Below are 24741 nucleotides of genomic sequence, written 5' to 3' on the forward strand. Positions count from 1 at the left end.
TTATCATTCAGAGTCTACTTGAAATTATTACATACGAAATAAAGTGAAAAGTAGATAGCTCACATTCTTCCCCAGAAGAATTGGTCAGGAAAATTGGGTAGGTGGCATGGTTCAGACAAAAGCCAAATAAAATAGCAAAATGAATTAATCCCTGAAAAAAAGTCAGTTATGACAAAAAGTTCTGGTTGAAACGAACAATTAATCTGCTTGTGAAGATTGTGTAAAGACCTACTCACAGAAAAACATGTCTGCATTGGCATCTTCATAATGAGGCTAAAAGCAGGAAAAATCACTTCTCTATACATGTTCTACGGCAATGGTATTCTCACATTTTACCTGTATTGACCCTATCTGTGCATTACAAATTTTTGTGGAGGTTATTTCAGCTACATTTATTAAAAATACTTGCTATAACACTTTTAGTAAGAAAAGTAATATATGACAATGTCATGTTACCAGTTATTGTTAATCCCTCCCTCTTTAAAGTTTTGAAGAATACAAATTAATAAACTTTCACTTCATGAATGAATGGTTTGCTGAGATTTAACCAAACCTGAGCCCAGCTGGAACCTTCACAATTAATCACACCGATAGAAAAACATTTAAAATGTCCCATTCCATTTGTCAACAAGTTACATCCACTTTATACTAAGTAAATGTACAGATTTTAGTAAAAGTGGAACTATACTAATTGACCTAAGTTTGAGTTTCTCCTCACCAGTATTTAAAAGTACAGCATAGAAAGAATTAAAAGGATATGAGCAGTGGCATCTGTTCAATTACACATGTATACTTTCATATATATCAATACCTGTATTGCACAAGAAAACTTCAAGACATTTCCATTTTTTGATTAATTCTTGCAATAAACTGTGATTTAAAGTATTTTACTTATATTTTGTTTTTCTATGCAGCTACATAAATATTATCTAGATGCCACCATGCACATGAATCAAGCATAGCTGAAGCTATCATGATAAAAAACCAACACGAAACATAATATATTGTTCTTCATAATGAAAACAAATGGCACCCCCTAACCATAATCAAAGAGTCTGTCTAAAGCTCTTCAAATTGTCTTTTTTAACATGTGACATGTAGAGGAAAGTGGTAATAGGTTCATAAAGTTAAAGCATAAGGTACTGTGCAACACAAAAATGTAAAGGAAAAAAAAGGATAAAAATAAGTTCTTAAGGAAAAGAAGTGTATCAAAAGGAAAGGAGGATATCAAAGAGATTAGCACTGGTAGCACAGACTGAGAAAAGGAGAAAGACCGGTAAAGATCATAAAAAATGTTCAAACCCGAACAGTTTTGCAGCAGAAATTGACTATCTGAAGTATTTTACACCTCAATGCCCTCAACACACTCCACAGAAAGCAGGCTCACAGCCAGACTGCCAACATCTCTGCCTGGCAGGCTTCCCAACTCTCTAGGTATCCAGAAACCTTTCCCTAGAAATTTTGCCCATGGAGCCAGAAACACAGAGTACCCAGTGTCTGAAACCTAGAGTTTACTGCTGGCGATACACACAAGATGCTACATTCTTTTCTTCTGTAGCTATAAAGATACAACTTAAGCTTCTTACATGTGAAGGACAGGCTTCTCCTACATTATATATGCTATAATTCTGCACATCCTACTAACCTTCTGTAAATTAGTTCCAATTTGAGTTCACTTCATCCCATCATTTGGACAAAAGTAGAAAGACGTGGCTTCTGCAGTACCTTTTTTAAAGAAAATTAAATCTTCCTATCTGCAGTAGAAATACTTCACTTAATATATTATAATAAGGCAAGGTTTTTTACAGTAATTTAATATCTTCTGTCACATTAAAGAACATAGCTCTCAGGGAAAGAACACAAAATATGCTTTCAAACTATATTCCTGTGTGCTTGAAATTTTAACTACTTTTCCACTTATGTCAGCAGGCCTAAGACACTACCTCTTCTTACAAGTTTTGTCTTCTTTTCAGACTGCCATGGCCACAGGAACACTATTACAACATCCCAGTAACAGGCTTCTCCTCTTCATGTCCAAACCACAATAATACTGTGCATTCACCTTTGGTCAACTACATACACGTTAATTTATCTGACAATGCCAGTTGTACCAGGGTATGCTATTCTGTAGCCTGCACACGTGCATTTCTTTCCATTTACTATAGTCCATAACATCATCAAGCTTTTCCCATGTGATATTAACTCCCAAATTTTGTTTAGTTTGTTGATTCTATTAGTATTCATCTACTCATTTGACAAAGTAATTAGCTAAATACTGATGAGATTATGCTCAAGACTGGTCACAGACACACAGTTTTAATGTTGAAACCTCTTTCAGGAACCTCTGCAGTCACTCTGTTAGCTTATAAAAAAAAAAAAAAAGATAAGTCCTTTTATGATTGGGCAGTTCTGATCTTACTAACACATCTCCAAAAGCTCAACTGGCCTCTGACCCCAGAAATTGAGGGGTTCCTATAAAACTAATGCTTTCACTCTCTTGACTTTCTCATTGCTCGCATGCTCTGGCTGCCTCTTCCCTGAACAGCAGAGCCAGAGCTTTTTAACACCTTTGTGCTATGAAGAAAGAATAACTAGGTCACTTAAAAAACTAGTCCATTTGATTAGTCCTTCTTCCCTAGTTTTTTTTTTTTTTTTCCCCATTTTACTTTTATACCTGGATTTAGGCTACTGAAGTTTCTAAGGAGTAGCTTCTCCTGAGTAGTAGTTGATGTTCAGCATTTTAACCATTTCTCTTGCAATTGCTGTAAAGTCACAATTGCTTAAAGCACACTATAAACCTTATTCAAATTATTAAATCTGCAATTTTAAGCCTGCTCCATATGAACGGTATTATATGGTTATAGAAATCGGTGTTTAGTATTTTTTCCTGAGACATGTTCTTGCCAGTTCAGAATAATACAGATCATTACAAGATCTCACAGTAAAGTGAAATTTCTGTGAAAAGTATGGAACAAATAATTTACTTGCTCTTAATTTGTTTCTCATATTCAACTCAATTAATGTTAGTAAAATTATGTACTGTGAATGAAAAAAATGAAGTTCACCTAGTGAAAAATTCTGCCAGCAGAAAAGGAGTGCACTCTGCTTTCAGATTTAAATATTACTCTGTTATCTGAAAGAATAGCCACATGCAGTATTTACTAATAAATACATCTCAGTGGAAGCCTACAAAATAAAAGATACTGCACCTACGCAAAAAGAAAGACAAAATCAAATTAGCATTACTTACTTGATTAAGTATATCTTGTTTCTGTAACACATGCAAGGAAAGAGAGAACATACATACATTAGTGCAGTGTCATAACACTCAAGCTCTGTTTTTTATAACAAAAATATTTTTAGTGAAAGGTTAGTGATTTAGATGAGCAGGTTTAAGACATTTGATAGAATATCCCATTTTCTTGCATTAGCACATAAGTCAAGAAAATGGTTCTAAGTCAGCATTCTAGTCTTGATTAGACAGCGTAAGCAATTTATTTCTAAACATGCAATGACAGATAACCAAGAAAGAAAAATAAATATAATATTAGTCTTTCAACCCTGTGTACTTTTAAAAAGCATAAAAATTAATTGTTACCAAGAAGAGTCATAAATTAAACAAATTATCTGAACTGAATAATTCTAAACTCCAAGTGGGAAGGTCACGGAGCAGATGATCCTCAGTGCCATCACATGGCACATACAGGAGCACCAGGGGATCAGGCCAGGCCAGCCAGAGCTTCAGAAAGGCAGATCTTGCTTGACTCACTGGTCCTTGACACCTAAACTCCTTCTATGACATGGTGATCTGCTTAGTAGATGAGGGAAAGGCTGTGGATATTGTCTACCTAGACTTCTGTAGAATCTTTATCATTAAGGTTGGAAAAGACCTCTAAGTTCCTCAGTACAGCCTTTGACACTGCATTCTCCTTGAGAAACTGTCTGCTCATGGCTTGGACAGGTGTACCCTCTGCTGGGTAATAAACTGGCCAGGTAGTCAGACCTAGGGAGTGGTAGTCAGTGGAGTTATAACCAGTTGGTAGCCAGTCACAAGTGGCGATTCCCAGGACTTACCAAGTCCTGGATAATACCTTTATCAAGGATCTGGGCAAAGGTATTGATGCCTTAGGTTTTAACTTTCATATTTTTCAAATCCTGTACTGCCTAGTGTGTAACTCTGAAGTTTCTTGTAGCCTGTTAACTTCTGCTCTCTCATGCTAGGTAGACATAACAAAACCTCTCCAGGCCTGCTCTCCAAGGACACTCAGACTGTCCTAGGCCCAAGAAGTATAAACCAAAAAGCCTCTAAAGGGGGGAAAGCTGAGGGGAATTACATCATTAAACTGAAGCTTTAATTGGAGAATTAACCCTGATATGCAAATGAACAAAACCTATAAAAGTGTGAAGTGTCGTCCATCTTGGGGTCTATCTTGGCAGTAGCCTGTGGCTCCCGAGAGGGTACCTTTGAAGGCCTTTCAAATAAATACCTGCTTTTATTCCCTTACTCCTGTCTAGTCTCTGTTTTTAGTTGGCCTCTCAAGGCATCAGTATGAATTGCACCTTAGTCAGTCTGAAGATGCTGCCCTGTTGGGCAAGAGCTTTGATTTCCTACTTGAGGGTAGGAAGGCTCTGCACAGGGATCTGGACAGGCTGGATCAACAGACTGAGGTCGATGTTATGAGGTTCAACAAGGCCAAGTGCTGGGTCCTGCACTTGGGTCACAATGAGCCCAGGCAGCTCCACGGGCTGGCAGAAAAGTGTCTGGAAAGCTGCCCAGCAGAAAAGGAGCTGGGGATGCTGGTTGACATCCAGTTAAACATGGTCCAGCATGTGCCAAGGTGGCAAAGAAAGCCAGTGGACTTCTTGGTAAACAAAAAATTAGGAGCACTCAGAAAGGATGACAACACTAGGACCACAAGCACACAATGCTTGTAATGGGCAACACAACTGCCCATTTTAACACTGTCTGTAGCTCTATCTGCTTTCCTAAGTCTTGCCAACCTATTCAACACTCCCCTCAAAGTGAAATGATTGTAATTAATTAATATAAATAGATCACAAATGATGAAAAGAATATTTATCAATCACAGCTTTCCTAGAGGCTGGTCATAGCCTACCTATGTGTCTTATACCATTTATAAAATCCATTCTTAATTACCTCTTTGATATTGACTTAGAGAAGAAGGTGAAAGGGCAGGTGTTCAGTAGCATTTGTGAAATTTTAGGCATCTCCCTTAGATTGAAATCAGAAAGTAAAAGCTCCATAAATAAACTCCCTATAGTAGAGAACTTTCTGATAAGTAGATACACCATTTCTGCTAAACCCAAAATCCACTCACTGAACAAGATATAAAATAATATAAAAACAAACCAGATTATTTCAGGTTGCAAGTTTTGAGTACCAATGGCTTTTCTTTTGCTATTTGCAGTCCATTAGATCAGCTTGTGATAAAAAACTTCTCTGTAAAACCAATGGAGCAGAATAAATTCCTGAACCCTTTAAATATATAAGTAAATATTTAAATAAATATATCACTCTTCTAAATTTGCCATAGCTCTATGTCGCATGTTTACTGCTAAAAAACTGGCATCATCTTTTGGTACTTTAAAAAAAAGTACTTTAAAAAAAAATTGGGAGTATTTATAAGACAATGATCTAGGAAAGAGAGAGGTAAAATGGAAATATGATGGTATCCTCTACAAAACACAACAACAAAACAGCAGTGCTGTCCAGAATATATGGAAATAAATAGCTGCACTAAGATTGATGCCAGCTGGATCAGTTAATTTTTGTCATCTCATTTACAGATAATAATTAATTACTTACACCCAATCCACAGAGTCCTCATCCAACCACATAAAATCAACTTGCAAATCATTCTGTAAAGAGTTTATCCACACAGCAGGCTGAATGCATGCCAGAAATATGGACACACCTGTGCAAAGGCAGTTCGCTTGTCAGAACAGAATATTCACTCAGTGGCAGAGGAAATTTCAGCCACTTTGCTTCCAGTTCTGCAGCTTATGGCACGAACCTCGAACTGACAAATCTTACCAGATCCAAAGTAGATTTGTTTCTAGCCAGGTTTTCTTTATGTTGCACTCTCTGAAGTCTAAGTGCTAAGCAGCAAAGTACAAAAGCTGTCAGGGTCAGCCTAGGTCCAGTATTGACCCAGGAGTAGTGAATAGCTTGATTCCTGCTGAAGACATTGAAGTCATCACAGGGTGTCTGTCTTGAATTCCTTCCTCCCCTACCCTCCTCCTGTCCTGCTCCCTGCCCTGGGTATTCTGCTTCTCTATAATTCCTGGATGTTTCAATACACTGGTAGAATTCTGCAAATGAATAGCTGTGAAAAGAAGAACAGGGAGATACCGTGCAGAGTCACAGACTCATCTCAAGACCAATTGTGTTTATTAATTCCAGCTTTGCACAGATTTTGCCAATTCACCTGGCTTCAGTCAGAACAGTTTTCCTGGGTACCCATCTTGCCATGACTCAGCTTCCATGTAGCCCCAAACTGGAAAAATTACTTTGTTAAAAGAGACTAATCACACCACTTTCACTATCATGTTCATGGACAATTGATAATTTGAAAATATGTTACCTATGCGGCAACATATTATTTAAATATGCATAAAATGCAGTTATTTTTTACTTTAACAGGGTAGATTTCACAAAACTGAACATGTTTTGTTATGTTGATAACATGTATGATAACTGAAAATATGTGAAGAATTTAAAAGAAAAAACATAGAATAGATTAAGACCATTTTATCAGTTGACATTTTTCCTAAAAAAAGAACAAAACCAAAAATATGTCTATATTCTAAAAAAAAAAGCAGATAAGGATGGTCCTACAGCCTAGGTCTCCCTATGTTACACTGGGGGATAAAGTAGATGATCACAGTATTCCCATCCATTTATATTCTACAAATGTATTTAACTAGAAACCTGGAAATCTAAGATGATCATTTATGATAATCTAAGGATCAGCTTACGCTATTTTACTGAATTACAAAATTTTTTTCTCATAAACTAAAATGACCCACATTATGCTTTGCCAAGTTCAAAGCATCAAACAATTTTTCAGTATCTATTAAATTAACTCATTAGTTGCAAGTAATTGTATTATTGCCAATAAGTTGTCAATAAATTTTGTACTTTACATCCTGAAATGTAAGATCAAGTAATTTTCATAATGGTTAGCACATTTTTCTATCCTGAATTTCACAAAATGTGAGCACAGTCAGAAATATTACTATTAGAAACATTACTGAAACAGGTTTTTATTTAGCTACATTCTGAATCACACTATTAGGATGTGCTAAGTGAATGCAAATTTCAATTGAGGATAAGAAAAGAAAACAATCTGGCTTTTTCTACCAGCCAAACCAGAATACTTTGTCTAGTGGTGAATCTGTAGTGACAGTGTGCATACACAGCTTTTTTTTCAGCTGAATTCTTTGTTTCATAACATCAGAAAATCCCACTACTAGAAACAACACAAGAGAAACAGAATTTAAAAAGAAATCTTAATGGATGTTACTTTTATAACTTTTGAAATTATGCTTGACATTTCCAATCTTAAGAGACTTGAAAACCATATTAATCTTATTCAAAGGGTTGTGGAGGTGTTTTGGGGGGTTGTTTTTTATTTTTTGCAGGGGCGGTGGGGGGGAAGTCTGTGCACTGATTTTGGCTAGGATAGAGTTAATTTCCTTCACAGTAGCTTGTATGAAGCTTCCTTTTGGATTTGTGCTGGAAACAGTGTTGATAAAAGAGGGATGTTTCAGGTATTTACAAAGAGTCAACGTCTTTTCTCACCCCAGCCCACCAGCAAGGCAGCTCAAGGTACATACGAATTTGAGAAGGGGCACAGCTGGAATAGCTGACCCCAACAGACTATAGGGATATTCCAGATCATATAGCATCCTGGTTTTTTTACTTCTCAAACAATTTCAAATACCCCAAACACCTGATTTATAATTAATCTTCTATTTCAAATGCTTAGAATGGCTACAGAATTTGCCAATTGTCCCCCTCATTTCTGATCATTAAGAAACAAGAAAAATTACCCCTTCAGGATTATATTTTGCTAACACACCACTGCCATGGAATTCTTCTAAGACATCCTTAATTTTCTTGGTGGAATCTGAGTAAAAAAATAGAGAGAGAGAAAATGAAAATACAGAACACTGATTTATATAACATGAACAGCAATTAAAGAAAAAAACAATCAAAACTGCTAACAGCTTTTCGCAATACACGTCAGTAATTTTCTGTAGCTGTATGAGCGCTGTGGGCACAAAGAAAATGAGAACATACTCTACCCTCTTCATGAGTACTGTAAAAACCAGCCAGTAAACACAAAATGCTCAGAAATGAACACTCTTTGATCTAATCCTTAACTATTAAATAGCATATTTCTGAAGGAGGTTTTTGCAGGACTATTTCAAGTCACTTCTCTTGTCCTTGAGTCAACCACAAAACATGGTCATTTCCACTAGCACAACAAAATCTCCTTTGGCAGAGCTGCCAGTGAGTAGAGGAGCTGGACAATATCAAGATAAATGGGAACCTTGCAGAAAAAAACTCTTCAGTGCTCACATCACAGAAAACAAATGTTGCTCTCAAAACCTCAATTTTTGCAGAGCTCTCAGGTATTCTAAAAACTGTCAGCTTCAGTAACTTTTGTCTAACCGAATTGTGCAAATCCCTGAAGGTCAGAATCACGTAGATATAATTTTTCCAATTTAACTATGGGCAGAATAACAAAGCAATTATTCCAGTAAGTAGTCATTAAATAAAACCCTTGAACTCATATTCACTTAGAATTCATCATGCACATAACCATCTTTTCCACATTAAATAACTCAGCAATACAATAAAAATAACTCAGTTTTTTTTCTTAAAAATGCAGTAGTTCAGTGTATAATGGTCAAATCTGCATAATGGCCACAACACTATGAATTAGTAATGAGTTCCAATTCAATGAATAAGAGAATAGGTGAACTTTGCATCTGCACTTTTATTTCTACAACAAAACCTGGAAGGAAAGTAGAGAAGCAAAGAATGAACCAAGAACAAGACTATCTAGAGCAATTATTTAGGCATGTAATATTAGAAACCTTAGGACCTAATATGGCTTTTACTAATTAAATAAACAAAATATGGTATTGTAATAGTTATTAGACTTTAAAGAAAACCATCATCTTAAACCTGACTCTAAAAAGTACATTTATCAAATTATGTGACCTGAAAGGAGAAAATGTAGCAGCCAAGGATTTGAACAATAGTTACATAACAGTTCTGTAACAGCTCATAGCACTTATAAACAGGATACAACACTAAAATTCAGTTTTAAGAGATGCTGGAGGAGTTGTTTCCCTCCCACTCTCATATACAGTTTATACACTAAAAAGAGTGGCTTTTCCCAGTGTTTTTCATTTACCAAATTTTCTTAAATAAAAACACCTGGGACTATGTGTGGCCTCAATAAAATTGTTTATTTTCACTAATTGGGTATATTTCAGTTTTACTGCCAACTGTAAGCAATGGAGTTTAGCAGGTCTCATGGGCAGTCAAAGCAAATATTTATTTCATAAAATCATCTATAATCTTATTGTTCTGTCATTTGAAATAGAACAAAAATCACAACTTTATGTAAACAAAAACAATATAAGTAATAAATAAACAACTATGTTCAGCAACAAATTTTATTATCAGCTGTGATTAGAAGCTGGTGGGTTAGACACTTACTGACCAGGACAAGCACACAAATTGATGACTGACAAAAATTCATTTTTTATTTGGCTTCTATAATTTTAATATACTTTTCAGTATTGATATACATGGTTGTATATAAAAATCATTGCATCTTATGATAACGATGTCAATAACTACAAAAGCAGCAGTGTGAGATGAGCAGGTGTTATGGCAGAGGTGATTGAACCTTATCTTAAAAAAGGATTTTTCTGAACTTTAGAGGAAAGACAGCAAGGTCTCCTCACACCTCTTTTATTATCCAAATTAAAAAATACATAAATAAAATAGAAATGGACTGCTTTCTAGAGGTTTTAAAACAACGTCTTGAGGTTTTCTTTCAGCAATGACCATGCTTTCATTTCATATTTTGCCAGATAGTCTACTCATCTTTAAATCAGTATTATGCCTATGCAACTGTAATTAAAAACAAAACCTGTCATGTTACTTAGTGAAAATAAATTAAATTGTTGCTTTCCGTTTTTTCATACTTTCCTTAGTCAAGTATCAAGATAGAAAATATGCTCTATAGCAGCAACAACACTTTTCACCTTTTTCATGCATGAGCTTGAAACAGTCACATCCAAAAAGCACAGATAGTTTCGTGTTTGAAGTAACCGTCAAGAAAAAAAGGTCTCTAGATGTAAATTCTGCTTTAGTTGTCCAGCAAAACTTTTCCAAAGATTTCCACATTCAGGTCAGTAGCTGTAATTCTTTCGAGTACTACAGCCAAGGCAGAATCATTCTTTACAATCTTTTGTTCACAGTCATTCAATCATTTTTCCAGTTTATGTGACAGTATCCAAGCTAAAATAGAGATCTTTCAGAGTTCTCAAAATGACATATCGATATTTTAAGCAGAATGGCAACACACAATCTTCTGCCTGCATACTCTTTAACAGTGCTGACAACCCTCAGAAAAAATTAATTCTTCTTCCTCAGCTTCAAGTAGGCAAATATTGGGAACATGTTCCATCTTTAATAAGTTGACGTAAAGGTAGGTCAACTATTTGAAGAACAGGATTATTTTCCACCCTTATTCAGGAATCACATAAAAAAAAAAAAAAAAAAAAAAAAACCAAACACCAACCAAAAAAAACTGTCTTAGAAAGCCCTATGGACTAGAAACTCCAATAAAATGTTATCAACTCTACTTAAAAAATAGTCAAGTACATGCTTTCCATCAAAAAATAGGCAAAAAATGCATAAAATATATACTAGAAGTAACTAGAAATAACTAGAAATTTCTAGAAGTAACTAGAAATTTTTCCTAAGATTTTTTTTTCCTAAGCTTTCTAAATAGGAAGTAACAACAATGGTACAGTTTTGTCTGATCCAAATCATCTACATAATCACTGTAAAATGCTGGTGTAAACATAAACATCAGAACAGATTCTGTATTCCCACTGTTTCCTAAAAGTACAGATATTCTGCATGCCTTAGCAGCTTAGCACTTTGGAACAATTTCAGTAAATTCATAAGTACCACTCATGTTAAAACACAAACATCATTTTAAACTCCGTTGGATTACTTAATTTTTAAAATCAAGGACAAATCCCTTCTTTGTCTAAGTCTCTGCATTCCAAGCTCTCCTCAAGAGAGATAGTTTCCAAATATGTGTATATATATATAGTATATAGCCTGTCATGGCAGTGCTTAAATCCCATGTTATCTGCAAATTTATAGCTGGCACAGTACAAATTTAATGTAGCTTGAAATACAATGTTGTTTCATGAAAAATCTCTGTTTTCTTTGTTTTCACAATTTTGCTATTTTTATTACCCACTAGGGCAGAGCTTTGGGTGTCCAGTCAAAATACAGAAGAGCTTCAGTTCTGTCCCCTGCCTGAACTGATTTCAACTCTTACTGTTCAACCCATCTTCTGTTGCAATTTGCATTTAGTCAAGAGGCTGGAAGGAGAAAAAGGGAAACCATGGCCCAGGATTCAGAGTTTGCCTTGGATGAGGTCAGATGTTGTTTCCTACCCATGATGGTTTGACAGTGAGTTTGGGGCAGAATAAATAGGCAAGGCATGGTGGGGAAGACTGCTAACTGAAAAGCTGTTATAAGTACATGGGAGAAAAGTAGCTGGATTCTACACAGTGCTGCAGAAATTCTGTTTTAAATTAAGGCTCCAAAACAATAAAGATATAGAGGTGACTTGGGATAATGTTGTATTTTTTTAGAATAAAAGCAAAACAATTAAAATAATGACACTAGAAATACGAAACCTGCATATATAAAAGCAAAAGTATCAAAGTGTCTGATTCTTCCTTAACTATCTTTCAGCCCTGACAAAGATACTTTTTTATAACCAAAGACAAATTTACATACTAAGTTCAAAACCGTTTGAGGTTTAGCCCACATTAAAAATTATTATTCATTTTTTAAAGTGACTCAACTTCATATGAAGAAAATTGAGCATTCAGTTGAGACTGGAATTTGGTATATCATTTCTCCTATAATCAGAAAACATGAAACAGAAGGAAAACTTTCCCAGATCACACACTTTGCCTACATGTTCTCCCCATCCTCACAGAAAAGTCCTTCAAGAGAATTTTTTTCTTGAAAAAAAAGACTCATAAGACAACTTATATAAAACTCACGTGCTATGTACACAGAAATGTTTTTCAGTTCAAAAGGAAATAAGCATTAGAAAAAAATTATTCTATTATGAGTTATAATTCTCAACAGAAAATCATAAAAACCTGCATATTTATTGGGCCATAACTAATTTTAACACCTACAATAAAACGTAGAGTAATAACCACTTTCTACCTCTATATCCCTTTTGTAAACTTAATACAATATGAAACACATCACATACAAAACATAAAAGCTTCACAGATTTTCTCTACATCTTATTAGGGCTTAGAAAAGCAAAAGGTCCAACCATATATATGCAATTTTCTGCATGCCAACAAAGCCTAGCTCCAATTCAAAAGCTCTGCTTGACAGATAAACCAAAGAGAAGCACTGAGAGAAATCCAGCAATCAGCTGACATTACAGTTTTTATACAGGTTCTTATTCTATGGACTTTTCTTTCTTTTGTGGATGCAACAATACAGTAACATGTGTGTATCTAAATTTATACCCATAACTTCTTTTTCTTTTTGCCTAGTTCATTTTGTTCAGAGAACTGGATAATGCTTTTACTCGAGCTATAGCTGTGCTTAATCTAAACCTTGACTAGTCTAGAAATTCCAGTATATTAAAGCAGCCAAGCCTGCCAACAAACCTCTATGCAGCACCATTGAGCAAAGACTGTTCACCTTTCAACAGAACAGTTGCTACAGTAAAGACGTGGCTCATCGAGCATGACTCAGGCTTGCAGCATGTCTGTGTTGGTACGAGATGCCTGATGGTTGTTACTGAACTTGCAGAAGGCAGTAGCTTACATGTCCTGCCCATACATATGGCTGCAGGCTCACTGCCAAAGCTCTTTCAATATAGGTCACACCTCGGTTTTGGTTCATGATTTATAAGTGGTCTTTTGATGCAAATTTCACAAAGGAAACAAATATTTAAAACCTTTAATAGGGTAAACACTTGATTTTGGCTTTCTTTTAATGAGAATTTAAAACCTATTGTGGCCTTGTAAAAAATGGCCAAGAAGAGAAGGCAATCACTGTCCCGTGGCCTAAAGGTGACCTCCTAAACCTGCTGTTACCAATGGTCTGGGTAACACTCTGTAATCAGAAGAATTGGACTCCATCCTCCAGCAAATTACATTCTCATTGAATTCTATGACAATTAGGAAAATCGATTCTTAGAAAGTCAGAATTGGATGATGCCGCCTAAATAAATGTAGTGGCAAGTGATTTCTGCAACAGGGATTGAAGGAGGTAGAACAAGAGAGAAGTAGGAGCAGCAGCTCCTGCTGCAGAGGAAAACCTCCTCCTGACACCCAAAGCAGGAGCTGCCTCTTCCACCCATCCTCCCTGCTGGGGCTCAGCAACACAAGGAGCAAGACAGATTCATTTTACCCATTGCTATGAACTAAATGACACTTGGACAAGGACTTCTTTGTGGAAATAAGCAATACTGACTGCGTGTGCCAACACATCTTTAGTCCACATTAACAAAAAATGTCCATCAAATCCCTCTTCCCTAAGCAAATGTTCAAGTGAAAAGTATATGGCAAACAACAGGGAGTTGGGGAGGCTTAATTTTAGTTTGCTAGTGGGATGAGCTTTCAAATGAAGAAATAAGTAAAGGACAAAAACAGACTCCAGAACTTGAGCAGAACTGCAGCTAAGTCGTGTGTGTACTTAAAAACTGTCAAATAAGAAAAAGAATGCATCAGATTTTTACATTGTAAAATGACTCCAGCTAACTTTCTTAGTGTATTTTGGACTCCTTTGTTTCCTGGCATCCTGAAAATTATGTCTTCAACAGTCTGAAAGCTCCTCAGAGTGCATCTCTGAGAGGAAGACTCAGGATATCAGGGTGCTGTCAGTATTTGGGCTCCGTGGGACCAGGACCCCATGGATGCTCTGGGTCAGCAGGGCAAGCCCTGACCACCAGGGCCTGTCCGATCACCACAGGTGGGAGTGGGCAGCCCCAGGGCTGGGCATTGGGCACCTCCCTGGGGACAGGGCAAGTCCCCAAGACTGTCAGCCTGTTAAAAAGCACTTTGCACTGAGACCAGGAAGGAGGAGAAGCCTCGGGAGCTTCTCCAGTCCTCAGATCCCATCATCACAACTGAGTTTGAAAACTCATACAAACCTTCAGGAAATAATAGGTGCTTGTTTATTTCCCTTTCCTCATTTCCTGTTTATTTTTTGATATTTTTGTTTATATCTGATAGAGGCTCCCAGCTCAAAACTTTTTCAGTTAGAATGATGAAAAAACAATTCTCTATTAAATTAAGGAAGGAATAATGTTGATAACGTATTTCACCCCAAACACTAAATCTAAGCACTAAGTAGTGAAGATTCAAATCAGTTTGGTTAGAAATTTAGCAGGTATTATTTCTGATTTTAAGTGGAAAAAGGGAAATGGCTTCGTAAGTTTGAGAATATTTCTACTGGTTTTGAAATGTACATTTTAAAAAATACGCTAGTTCACTTGTTTCTGTTTTCCCCAAAATGCCACTCCTCGAATCCTGTGTTCACACCAAGAAGGATATTGAGGTGCTCGAGTGTGTCCAGAGAAGGATAATGGAGGGACAGGGTCTGTCACATAAGTCCTACAAGGAGCAGCTGAGGGTACTAGAGTTGTTTAGCCTGGAGGAAAGAAGGCTCAGGGGAGACCTTAATTCCTCTTTACAACTCCCTCAAAGGAGACTATAGCCAGGTGAGGGTCAGCCTCTTCTCCCAGGCAACCAGCAACAGAACAAGGGGAAACAGCCTCAAGTTGCACCAGGGGAGGCTGAGATTGTCTACAAGGAAAAAGTTCTTCACTGAAAGCGTGGTTAAGCATTGCAACAGGCTCTTCAGGGAAGTGAAGGAGTGATCATCCCTGGAAGCGTTCAAAAAAGCAACAAGGTACTATATGATGTGTTTTAATGGGCATGGTGGCACTCCATGTGAAAGTTTTGACTTGATGGTCTTGGAGGTCTTCTCCAACCTTATTGATTCTGTGATTCTCTGAACTTTCATATTTGTATACTTTGAACTCATAACCTATTTAACCTAAACTTCATTGAATAGGATATATTGCAAGACAAAATTTCAAAGCTACATCTGGTTCTTCTGCTCTTCCATACAGCACAGACAGTTCTTGAAATGATTTTGTCCTCTTCTTGAGCACAAAAGTTTTTCCCCATTTTGCTTTATCATGTTTCTTGTTTCCAAAAGTATCAAGTTCATTTTACCCTTCCTCTTACAAAGTTTTAAATGTTTATACAGTGACAATTCTTGACATCGCAAAATCTGTGTTTCTTGCAATCATGATCCTTTATTTTAGTTTATCTTGGGAGCAAAGCCTTTAAAATCAAATACATAATACCTAGGCCATAAAACTGAGAGAATTAGCAACACAAGTACACATGGATCTGGACCTTGAACTACAAATGAGGAAGGCTCCTGCACTTGCCGTGAATATGTACCAGTATAAACTGGATTGCCCTTTTTCTGTCCTAAATATGATTTCTAAACTTTTGTTCTCAGTGGTCTCATGCTTGGTGTAGTCATGAACAGCAGCTAAAAATGAGATCACTAGAGCCTGTTCTCCCCAGGACTCAGAGAAACAAGCCCTGACAATGCTATCAAAAGCTTTTCAACATGTAGTGGCAATCAAAACTATCAGAAACTCTATCAAGCAGAGTAGTACTGCCACTGGTATTTTGGCATGTCCAAAATTCTCTATTGCCTGACTACATCTGGGTGGGGAGACTTCACATGATGCAGATACATAGACGTTGTCTATGTACCTGCATCATGACCCTGTATACAATGTTACCAAGCCCTTGCATTTTCATTTATATATAAATACACATAGACATAATAAGCACAATTTGAATTCAGATGAGTTTTTGCAATCAGCAAGATATTACCTGATCTAATATATCAAATTTTCATAAAAAATTGGCTTAAGGAGGCCATATACAATTTGGGAAAGGGAAACATAACATGTCTCCTTTACATTCTACGCATCTTTGGATAGCATAAGCAGATTTGGCCTCTTGGGGCAAATATTTCATGTTTTTTTAAATTTTGCTCCAATTTACATAATAAGAAATTGCCTGAAGGTTCATGACTCAATACTCCTGACTAAAAATAAAATTTAAAAAAAAAAAAATCATTATTCCGTGTATGACATTTCTCCAATTTCTATTTCCTTTGTAGACTATTTTTAAGTTTGTGCATGTTGAAAGTGTTGACACTGCAACAACAGTCCTCATTTATCACTGTTTCAGCTGAGAATCTTGCCATATATATTTTAGATTCAATCTTTGAGTACTTCTACTATTACACATGTTGAGCCTGCAGAAACATTATTATTATATAAAGTTTAAAGTTAGTCACTGAAAAAGTAACAGTTTTATCATCCATGGGAATGAGCTGCTAGCAGACATCTGCCTGAGTCGCAGCTTCCCAACCATTGCTTAATTACAAAGGCATGGTATGATGCAGAGATTGTTTCCACTGTGGTATTTATGCATTCGGCTACCTTATAAGGCTACTGAAAGAGTTTACTGCTAAATAGATAGAATTAAAAAATAAAAGTCAAAGGAAATAGGCTACAGACTGATCAGTTAAAAATAAAAAGTCATTTCCAGTTTAAGACCTAAATTCTGGGATAATTGTTCTCCTAATTGCTGTAACTTGAAGCTTAATGAAATAAACAAATGGTAAGAGACTACAAATGTGTCTTAACTCTATGATAGGAAGTTTTTGAGTTTGCCTATTTTCATTACTACAGCAAAGCAAGTCAGTATTTATATTATACTTTCACACATTAAATAAGTTTAACACATGCTCATTTATCTTAACAATTGTCATTGTAAATCTATCCTGGGATAGATTTTTATGCTCATTGCTCTAAAAACCAAATATTTCAAGTACTACTTCCATAAATCTTCTAGATGTGGGCTTTCAAATTTTAAAAAATTCTGTTTCCATCTAAGCCAGCTGTTTTCAAGATTGGTATAGTTAAACAGCATTTTTCATGCATTGCTATACATTTTTTTTTTCATCACTAAATACTTTCTTCGATTAATTAACTGCTTTATCTCACTGATTTCTTATGTGCCCTTATGGACAATATGGACCATAACAGATAATACTTGAGAAATCGAGTGTACAGAAGAGAGGTATCATGCATGAACATCAAGGAAAGGAAAGCCCTTAAGATCAGTTCACACTCCTGGAGATCTGTTTTCTACTGCTCCTTGCTTGACGCATCTCAAATCCTTTCCCATTCTCTATAAAAACATTAGACCTGAGTTTTGTATCTGCCTTAGTACAAAGAGATTTCATCTCCTGCCTTTCCAATTTAATATCAAAGCTGGAACAGGGTAATTCTTTGCTCATTCCAGGATTCTAAGGAGATGGCAAGCAAGAATAAACCTTATAATATAATACATTGACAAAGGCAGCATTAAACCCTACTGACAGGATTATCTGCGACTTTATCAAATGTCATTTTGTGTCAGAGTATCAGGGAGAGACACTCCAAGAAAGACTGCATTTTCAAGGAAACTTACTTGGCAAGGTAATAACATTATTCAGATAAATAGCTCCCACAAGCAAGCTTATAGAGAGCTCTAATCATCCTAAACAATATCTGCTTGACTCTTTAATTTAAGCAGTTTAAAACACTTGGGTTACTTGTCCTCTACAGGCTTAGAAACCAAAGCCCATTTGCTCTCTTAAGCTTTATTTCTCACTCTGTTATCACTTCCTACAATTCCCTATTCAGCTAATAAAACAAGCAAACAAGAACACATAAATTCTCAGCCATCTCTGTTCAAGTATTCAGAAACAGCTTTAATCCTAAAATTATCCTATAATCAGTTTTCTATGCTTATATCCCATCAATCTGTTCTTCATTTATACTTTCTCACACTTACCTCATTTTTCTCTGAGCTTATTCCCCAGGATAGATGGTTGCTCTTTTGTGTGCTACCACCAATTACCAGTTTTTGTGTTACACACATAGTAATACACAGCTTTCTGTGTTTTAAAACTTTAAAACTAGTCTGTCACGTTCTATAGCTTACCCCTGGCTTTTGAAAGAATCACTTTGCATCACTTCAGGGAAATAAAAAATGGATTGTTTTCAGCAAATCTGAGTCACAGGGAGTCTGAAGACAGGGAAATGGAAAGAAATGAGAAGTACTACATATCTAGACTGATTTTTGCCTTAAAACAATAATGATGAACTGTTGGATAAATATCCTTGAGTGAATATCTAGGTAACTCTGCCTTGGCATGGGGGGTTGGACTAGCTAATCTTCAGAGGTTCTTTCCAACCTTAACTATTCTATGATTACGTGAATGAGCTAAGACATAATTATGGAGGCATCATGTGAAAAGGACAGAAGCCAAGTGACTCCTACTTACTACGAAAGTTTAGTCACTGAGTGTACATGGCAGATATACAGGATGACATCATGAAATAAATCTACCACCCAACAAACCAAAGACCCCATCAAATAAACTGTGAAAAATGCAGCTTATACTAAAAATGCATATAGTTTAACAGAAGGATGGGTAAAAGAGAGTCATACAAAATCTGAACACATACATGGTAACAGTGCTTCTTGCCCACAATAATGCCAAGAACTATGACAAATAACATAAAGGACTGCTTAAACAAGAACAAATCTTTCAGAATTAAGTTGCACTAGCTTGGGGTTCATTTCTAATATTTCCAAGACAATAAGTCATCTTGAATGCATTTCTAACATCCACAAGGGTTTTTTAAAGCCATCAAATAGTGATCTATGGAATTTATTTGGATATTTATCTAACAGTTTGGAACAGGACAGCAACCGGTCCCTGTGTCAAAAATTTACTTCTGAGGTATCAAAAGTAGCTAAATTAAGCCAGTTCTTTCAAAGTTCTGTGAGACATACTCACAATTTAACTGCAATGTGAGCATACCCTGAGTCTTTCATTGCCTACTTGTATCAAGCAACTTAGTATCTTCCTCCTCTATAGAAACTTGCAGCCCTTTGAAAGGTCTATTATAAAATGACATGGTACATAAAGAAATATTTTAAAGAGCATAGATTGTACCAATTTATTCCATGAAAAGAACCCTTAGAGGCCAGCACCCACTATGGACAGTTGACATAAGTACCATACTGATCAAATCACTGTATTTTATAAAGTAATTTTGCTGTTTACCTGTCATTACAGTCAGAACATCTTTTTAGCAAGTTCTGGCAAGTATACAAAAAATTTTCTCAACAAACTCTGTTTCCAAATAACTAATGTGCTCTCCATCTTTGGGTAGGTCCTTCCTTAAAACATTCCTGCCACAAATCCTGACAACAATGAATAAACTTTGCAGTAAGCAGAATCTACCTTGCCAATCCATAATATTACATTCTGGGGAAAAAAATAGAAATGAGATAAACAAATTAATTTACTAAAGTATCTTTTCTGTCACCTATGCTTCAAACTACATAGATATGCCCCTAAACTAAACTCAATGTATCTTTAAAAGAAAAAGATAAATGTCTATTTATTGCAAGCTTAACATAAACTTAACATTAAGCTTATTCAAATGTTTTATGAATATGTATCCCTAAAGTACAGGTATTATAACAACATTAAGTTGTCTAACCTAGTAGCAAAACACCAGCAACATCACACTGGTATTCATCAACTTAATGTTGCCACGGATAGAAGACAACATAATAGTAATGAACTATCAACATTTTCAGGTCCCAGGATTCAATTTTCTATCCCTTCCTAATCCATCCAGTTCCACCTCAGTATGATCACACTGGATATGCTTGTTTATTTAATTTTATATTGTTCAGTTAGGCAGATTAACAATGATACTTTCCAGAGCATGTAAGATACAGATAATTAGAGCAAAACTAAGCAGAAAATATATGAGAAGAAGAATGGGGAGTTAATAATGAAAAAGGATAACAGAAACAAGAAAAAACAATAAAAAATAGGGAGAAGAAAAAACAGGAAGAGGCAGATGAAAATTCAAAAATAGCAAGGACAAAAGAGAAGAAGAAAGAAAAGTTCAGTCTTCTGATCTTCTTCCCTTATTTCACATCTCTCTTCTTCTGCTCCTTCACACCTTTTTTAAAAAAGTGGTAACTAACGTATCTTAAACAGAAAAATCTAAAAGTATGATCTCATAATTTTCTGAGTTTCCAGAGACCTTAATTTCCCATGATCTACAAGCATGACTTCAATTTCAGAATAAATATATTCCATCTAATGCTCTTAACGTGAGGACAAAAACCCTAAAACATCACAAGTTAACATTAGAACATGTTAACATTAGAACATGAAATAGGAAATTACAGCCACAAACAGACATTAACTTTTCCCAATGTTTTTTATTCATCATTAACTCGCAGCTGAAGATTCTGAAATATGCCTGATAAATAAAAGTATTTCAATGTAGTAATAAGTTAATAAAATAGTTTGTTTTGAGGAAAAAAAAGAGGGAACAGTATGATTGGAAATAAATTCACCTAAAAACGTGGGGAACAGACTAGCTTTGCAGAAGCTACATTCCAATTCCAACAGTTACATTTCAAGTAAATGGAAGAGTAAACCACCTGTGAGCTTTTTGACTCACCTACTTGTGGAGATCAGGCTTAAGAGACTTAGCTTGCTTTGGTTCAGGAAGTATGAGAAAAAGGAAAGTTGGTTGACACAGTGAAAGACCTCTGAGAGTGCAAAGGAAAACAAAACTAGACTTCAGAACTTTGTCAAAAAATGGTAAAGGAAACAAGTTAGACTTTTCCTTTGCTTTTCAAGATGGGCTTTCCCTTTCCTCTTTTATATCCTGTTTCAGAATTAGACAAAGGAAAACATTTGAATAACTATGTTGCAAAAGTACTGTTCTAGATCATTTTAACCCAAGGAATCTGTTCTTGTTAAGAGGACATTGGAAGTCCTGGAGCTTGCCAGTCTTGCAGCAAGTGCAATAAACAGTGGACAAGAACTTACAAAAAGTTTTAAGACATTTCACCTCAAGGAAAGAGAAACTCGAATGTCTGTAGGGAGTATGGCTTTTCTTAAGCAATGGTATCACACTTTATTGGAGCCTACTACATGTTTTAAATACCAATGTATAGACAAACATAAAACTGTAAAACCAGAATTTACTGAATGGTCTTTAGCTGGTAACAAGCTTCCCTAACAAACACAATTAGGAATAAGTATAGGACATGTCATTTTTACTTGGTGTCTAGGATGATTCAAGCTGGCCTCTTTCACTCCTTCTGTAGCCCCATATATTCTTCATTCTCTTACAAAGTAAATTTTCTTACAAGGTAATTTTTTAAGCTTGGATGTGGTATGGAATTAGACACCAAAGAAAACTGTCACCACATTTATGCTCAAGTTTCTCACAGAGAAAAGACTTGGTTTTGTTCTAATGCTTTCCAAACAGGGTATGCCACCAGTGAAATAAAGCCCATCTCAGACTGCACCAAAAAAACCCCTCAGAAAATAATGGCTTACTAATTTTCAATATGTATGAGATCATGGCTTCAAGATAAGTCATGAAATAAAGACGCAGCCTCCTGAGTAGTGACTCACATCCTCTGTACCATTAAGAAATATGCCAGACCCTTGTCAGAATATCTCAATCTCAGTGTCACTCACAAATAGCAAAGAAGAGGTTATACTCCCAAAAGTCATCTAAAATAATCTATGATTTATCCCCCCCTTCTGTGTCTTTTAACAAATTCTAAAACTGAAAAACAAACCCAACACCCCAGATGCAGATATGAATATATATAAAATTGCTAGTCAGAAGAATAACTATTTTTAGACAACAAAGTAAATATTATTGAGGGTGCTTTCAGAAATCTGATCACCCAAACCAAAATTCTAAGACAGTACAGAAATCTCTCTGTATTTATTTTACTTTTAGTTAAATTTAATATAAAGCTGTGCAAATTTTTGCCTTTTTCCCATCAAAATGATAATTTTTGGTAGAAATTTCCTTTGTTGAAGAGAAGAACAAATGCTTCAGTAGATAACATATTCCAATAAGCCTGATATTAACAGTCATAGAATCTGAGAATGGCCTGTTTTGGAAGGGACCTTAAAGATCCTCTAGTTACCCTCCTGCCGTGGGTAAGGGACACCTTTAACTAGATCAGGCTGCTCAGAGCTCCATCCAACCTGATCTTAAACACTTTCAGGGACAGGGCCCCCACAGCTTCTCTGGGCAAACTGTTCCGGTGCCTCACTACCCCCATAGAAAAGAATTTCATTCTAGTATCTAATCCAAACCTACTCTCTTTCAGTTTGATGCCATCCCCCATTGTCCTGTCACTACACAGTCTTGCAAAAAGTCTCTCTTCATCTTTCCTGTAGGCTCCCTTCAGGTACTGGAATGCTGTGATTAGGTCACCCCAAAACCTTCTTTTCCAGGCTGAACAAACCCAATTCCCTCAACCTTTCCTCAGAGGAGAGGTGCTCCATCCCTCTAAACAACTTGGTGGCCCTCCTTTGGACTCTTTCCAGCAGGTCAATGTTCTTCCTGCGCTGGGACCCCAGACCTGCACGCAGCATTTCAGATGGAATCCCACAACAACAAAGCACAGGAGCAGAATCACCTCTCTTGACCTGTTGGCCATACTTTTGATGCAGCCCAGGACATATTCTTTGACAATTACATTTAACTTTCTTTTTTTCTCCCCCAAAGAAAATATTGAAATATTCAATTTTGTAAGCATCAAAATATTTTAAAAGAAACACTGCAGTGTTTTGTTTCAAAAAATGTGTTGTTCTATGTGCCTACAAATGGCACTATTATGTAAAAATGTATTCATTAGCTTGAATCAGGCAGTGGAGGAATTCTAGAGCTCCTGAAATAAACTGAAAATAGACTCCAGCTGTGCTGCTGCACCACTTTACTGCTCATTTCTAGCTTAGGAGTCTTTACAATACACTGCAAAGTACAGCACAAAGCATGTTGCTTCTCTGGGAAATTCCCAAACGTAACAGGCTTTTATTCTTGTCAGATGGCCCAAGTCAGTGTCCACAACACAGGTACACACACAGAGCCCCTTCTAGCTCTACACAGGTTCTCAGTTCCACCCACGAGCATTCATTCCCTTGCCAAATAGCATAATAAGGATGGCCTTAAGCAGAAGCTGAGAGCTGCTTGTGTGGCACTGGACATGGCACTGCTTCAAGAGGATGAAGAAGGAAGGACATGAACCCCGTGAGGAAAGAGGGTGGGAATGGAGACACCCATGTGTAAAGGGCAGGAGATCAGCTGCTGACTGCTGCTGAAAGGGTGAGTAAGGAGGAGGACAGCCTGCAGGCCATCAGAGCTTCCCAAAAGCTCAGCAAAGCAACACAGCTGCATGTGCTGCGCTCATGCTGCACACAGAAAATACACCGTGCTCCTGCTATCAGAATTCAAGTCGTTCCTTGGAAACTCAGTCACTAAGACAACAATGTGCATCATATGGAGTTAACTGCAGCCATATAAAAGCTGGAAAATCAGTATGAAGCCTTCTCATTCAGCTTGCTGTGTGTCCTGTGAAGGCATTGAGCACTTTACAAAGATCAGGAAATTACTTCTGTCCAATTTTAAAGGGAACAGCTAAAATTCAAGTTGTTTAAAAGCCTGCATCCCATTCAGTAGATAAACTGAATACTGAAAAACAAAAACATTTTTGATATTTAATCATCACATCCCAACCTTTCTGAAAAAGCAATCGAATTCCTCCACTGGAGAAATACTGTATACTTCTTTATTTTCACTTTCTTCCTGGTTCTGTAGCTTCTCTCCTTATTTCAACCCTCATATAAACCCTTGATCATTTCATGCATACTACCTTACTTGCCATTAAGCTTTCTTTCCTCTTTATTTTTATTTGATTTTATCCAAAATTTCTCTGATGTTAATTGCCATATTTTTCACCAGTGCCTCCTAACTACTTATCATTTATTTCTGATGTACTTGGCTATGTACTTACAAAACAATGTATAATGTTTAATATTTAATCAAAATAACTTTAAAAAAATATTTTATCTGCCTCCTTGTTCACTCTCTCCATGTTTATATTTGATCTGCATCATCTTTTAAGGCAAAGGTTTAATGTCATTTTAAAAATCTATTATGTTCTGACTATGTTTAAAAATAGAAAAAGCCTGAAGAATTGAAAAGGTCTTTTCATAAGAAATGCTGATAATTAATTAATTTCATAGAAAACAGCAATGCATAATCTGCACAAATTAACATTGTTAAAACAAAAATGTAATTTTTGTGGTCAGGAAGATTTAAAATTGATTTTTTCAGTTTTTTTAAAATTCAAAAAGCAGGCTCCTAGAAATTGCCTAGAAGTTTTAAGATGCCA

General features: G+C 36.1%; 1 protein-coding gene across 4 annotated transcripts in view; it reads right to left on the reverse strand.

Moving 5' to 3' along the window:
- DGKB (diacylglycerol kinase beta) overlaps positions 1-24741 on the reverse strand; it is a gene marked incomplete at its 5' end in the record, with an annotated part of 302358 nt that overhangs the window by 261945 nt on the left and 15672 nt on the right. For 2 of the 4 annotated variants that reach the window (XM_082282402.1, XM_082282400.1), the window contains 2 exons: positions 3251-3271; positions 8077-8153. In XM_082282402.1, coding sequence (XP_082138528.1) covers positions 3251-3271; positions 8077-8153 — 98 coding nt within the window. The remainder of the gene's footprint in view (positions 1-3250; positions 3272-8076; positions 8154-24741) is intronic. The other 2 variants (XM_082282403.1, XM_082282401.1) reach the window with 1 other exon arrangement.

This window comes from Coloeus monedula (genome assembly GCF_965178545.1).
Source record: "Coloeus monedula genome assembly, chromosome: 1".
Lineage (NCBI taxonomy): Eukaryota > Metazoa > Chordata > Aves > Passeriformes > Corvidae > Coloeus > Coloeus monedula.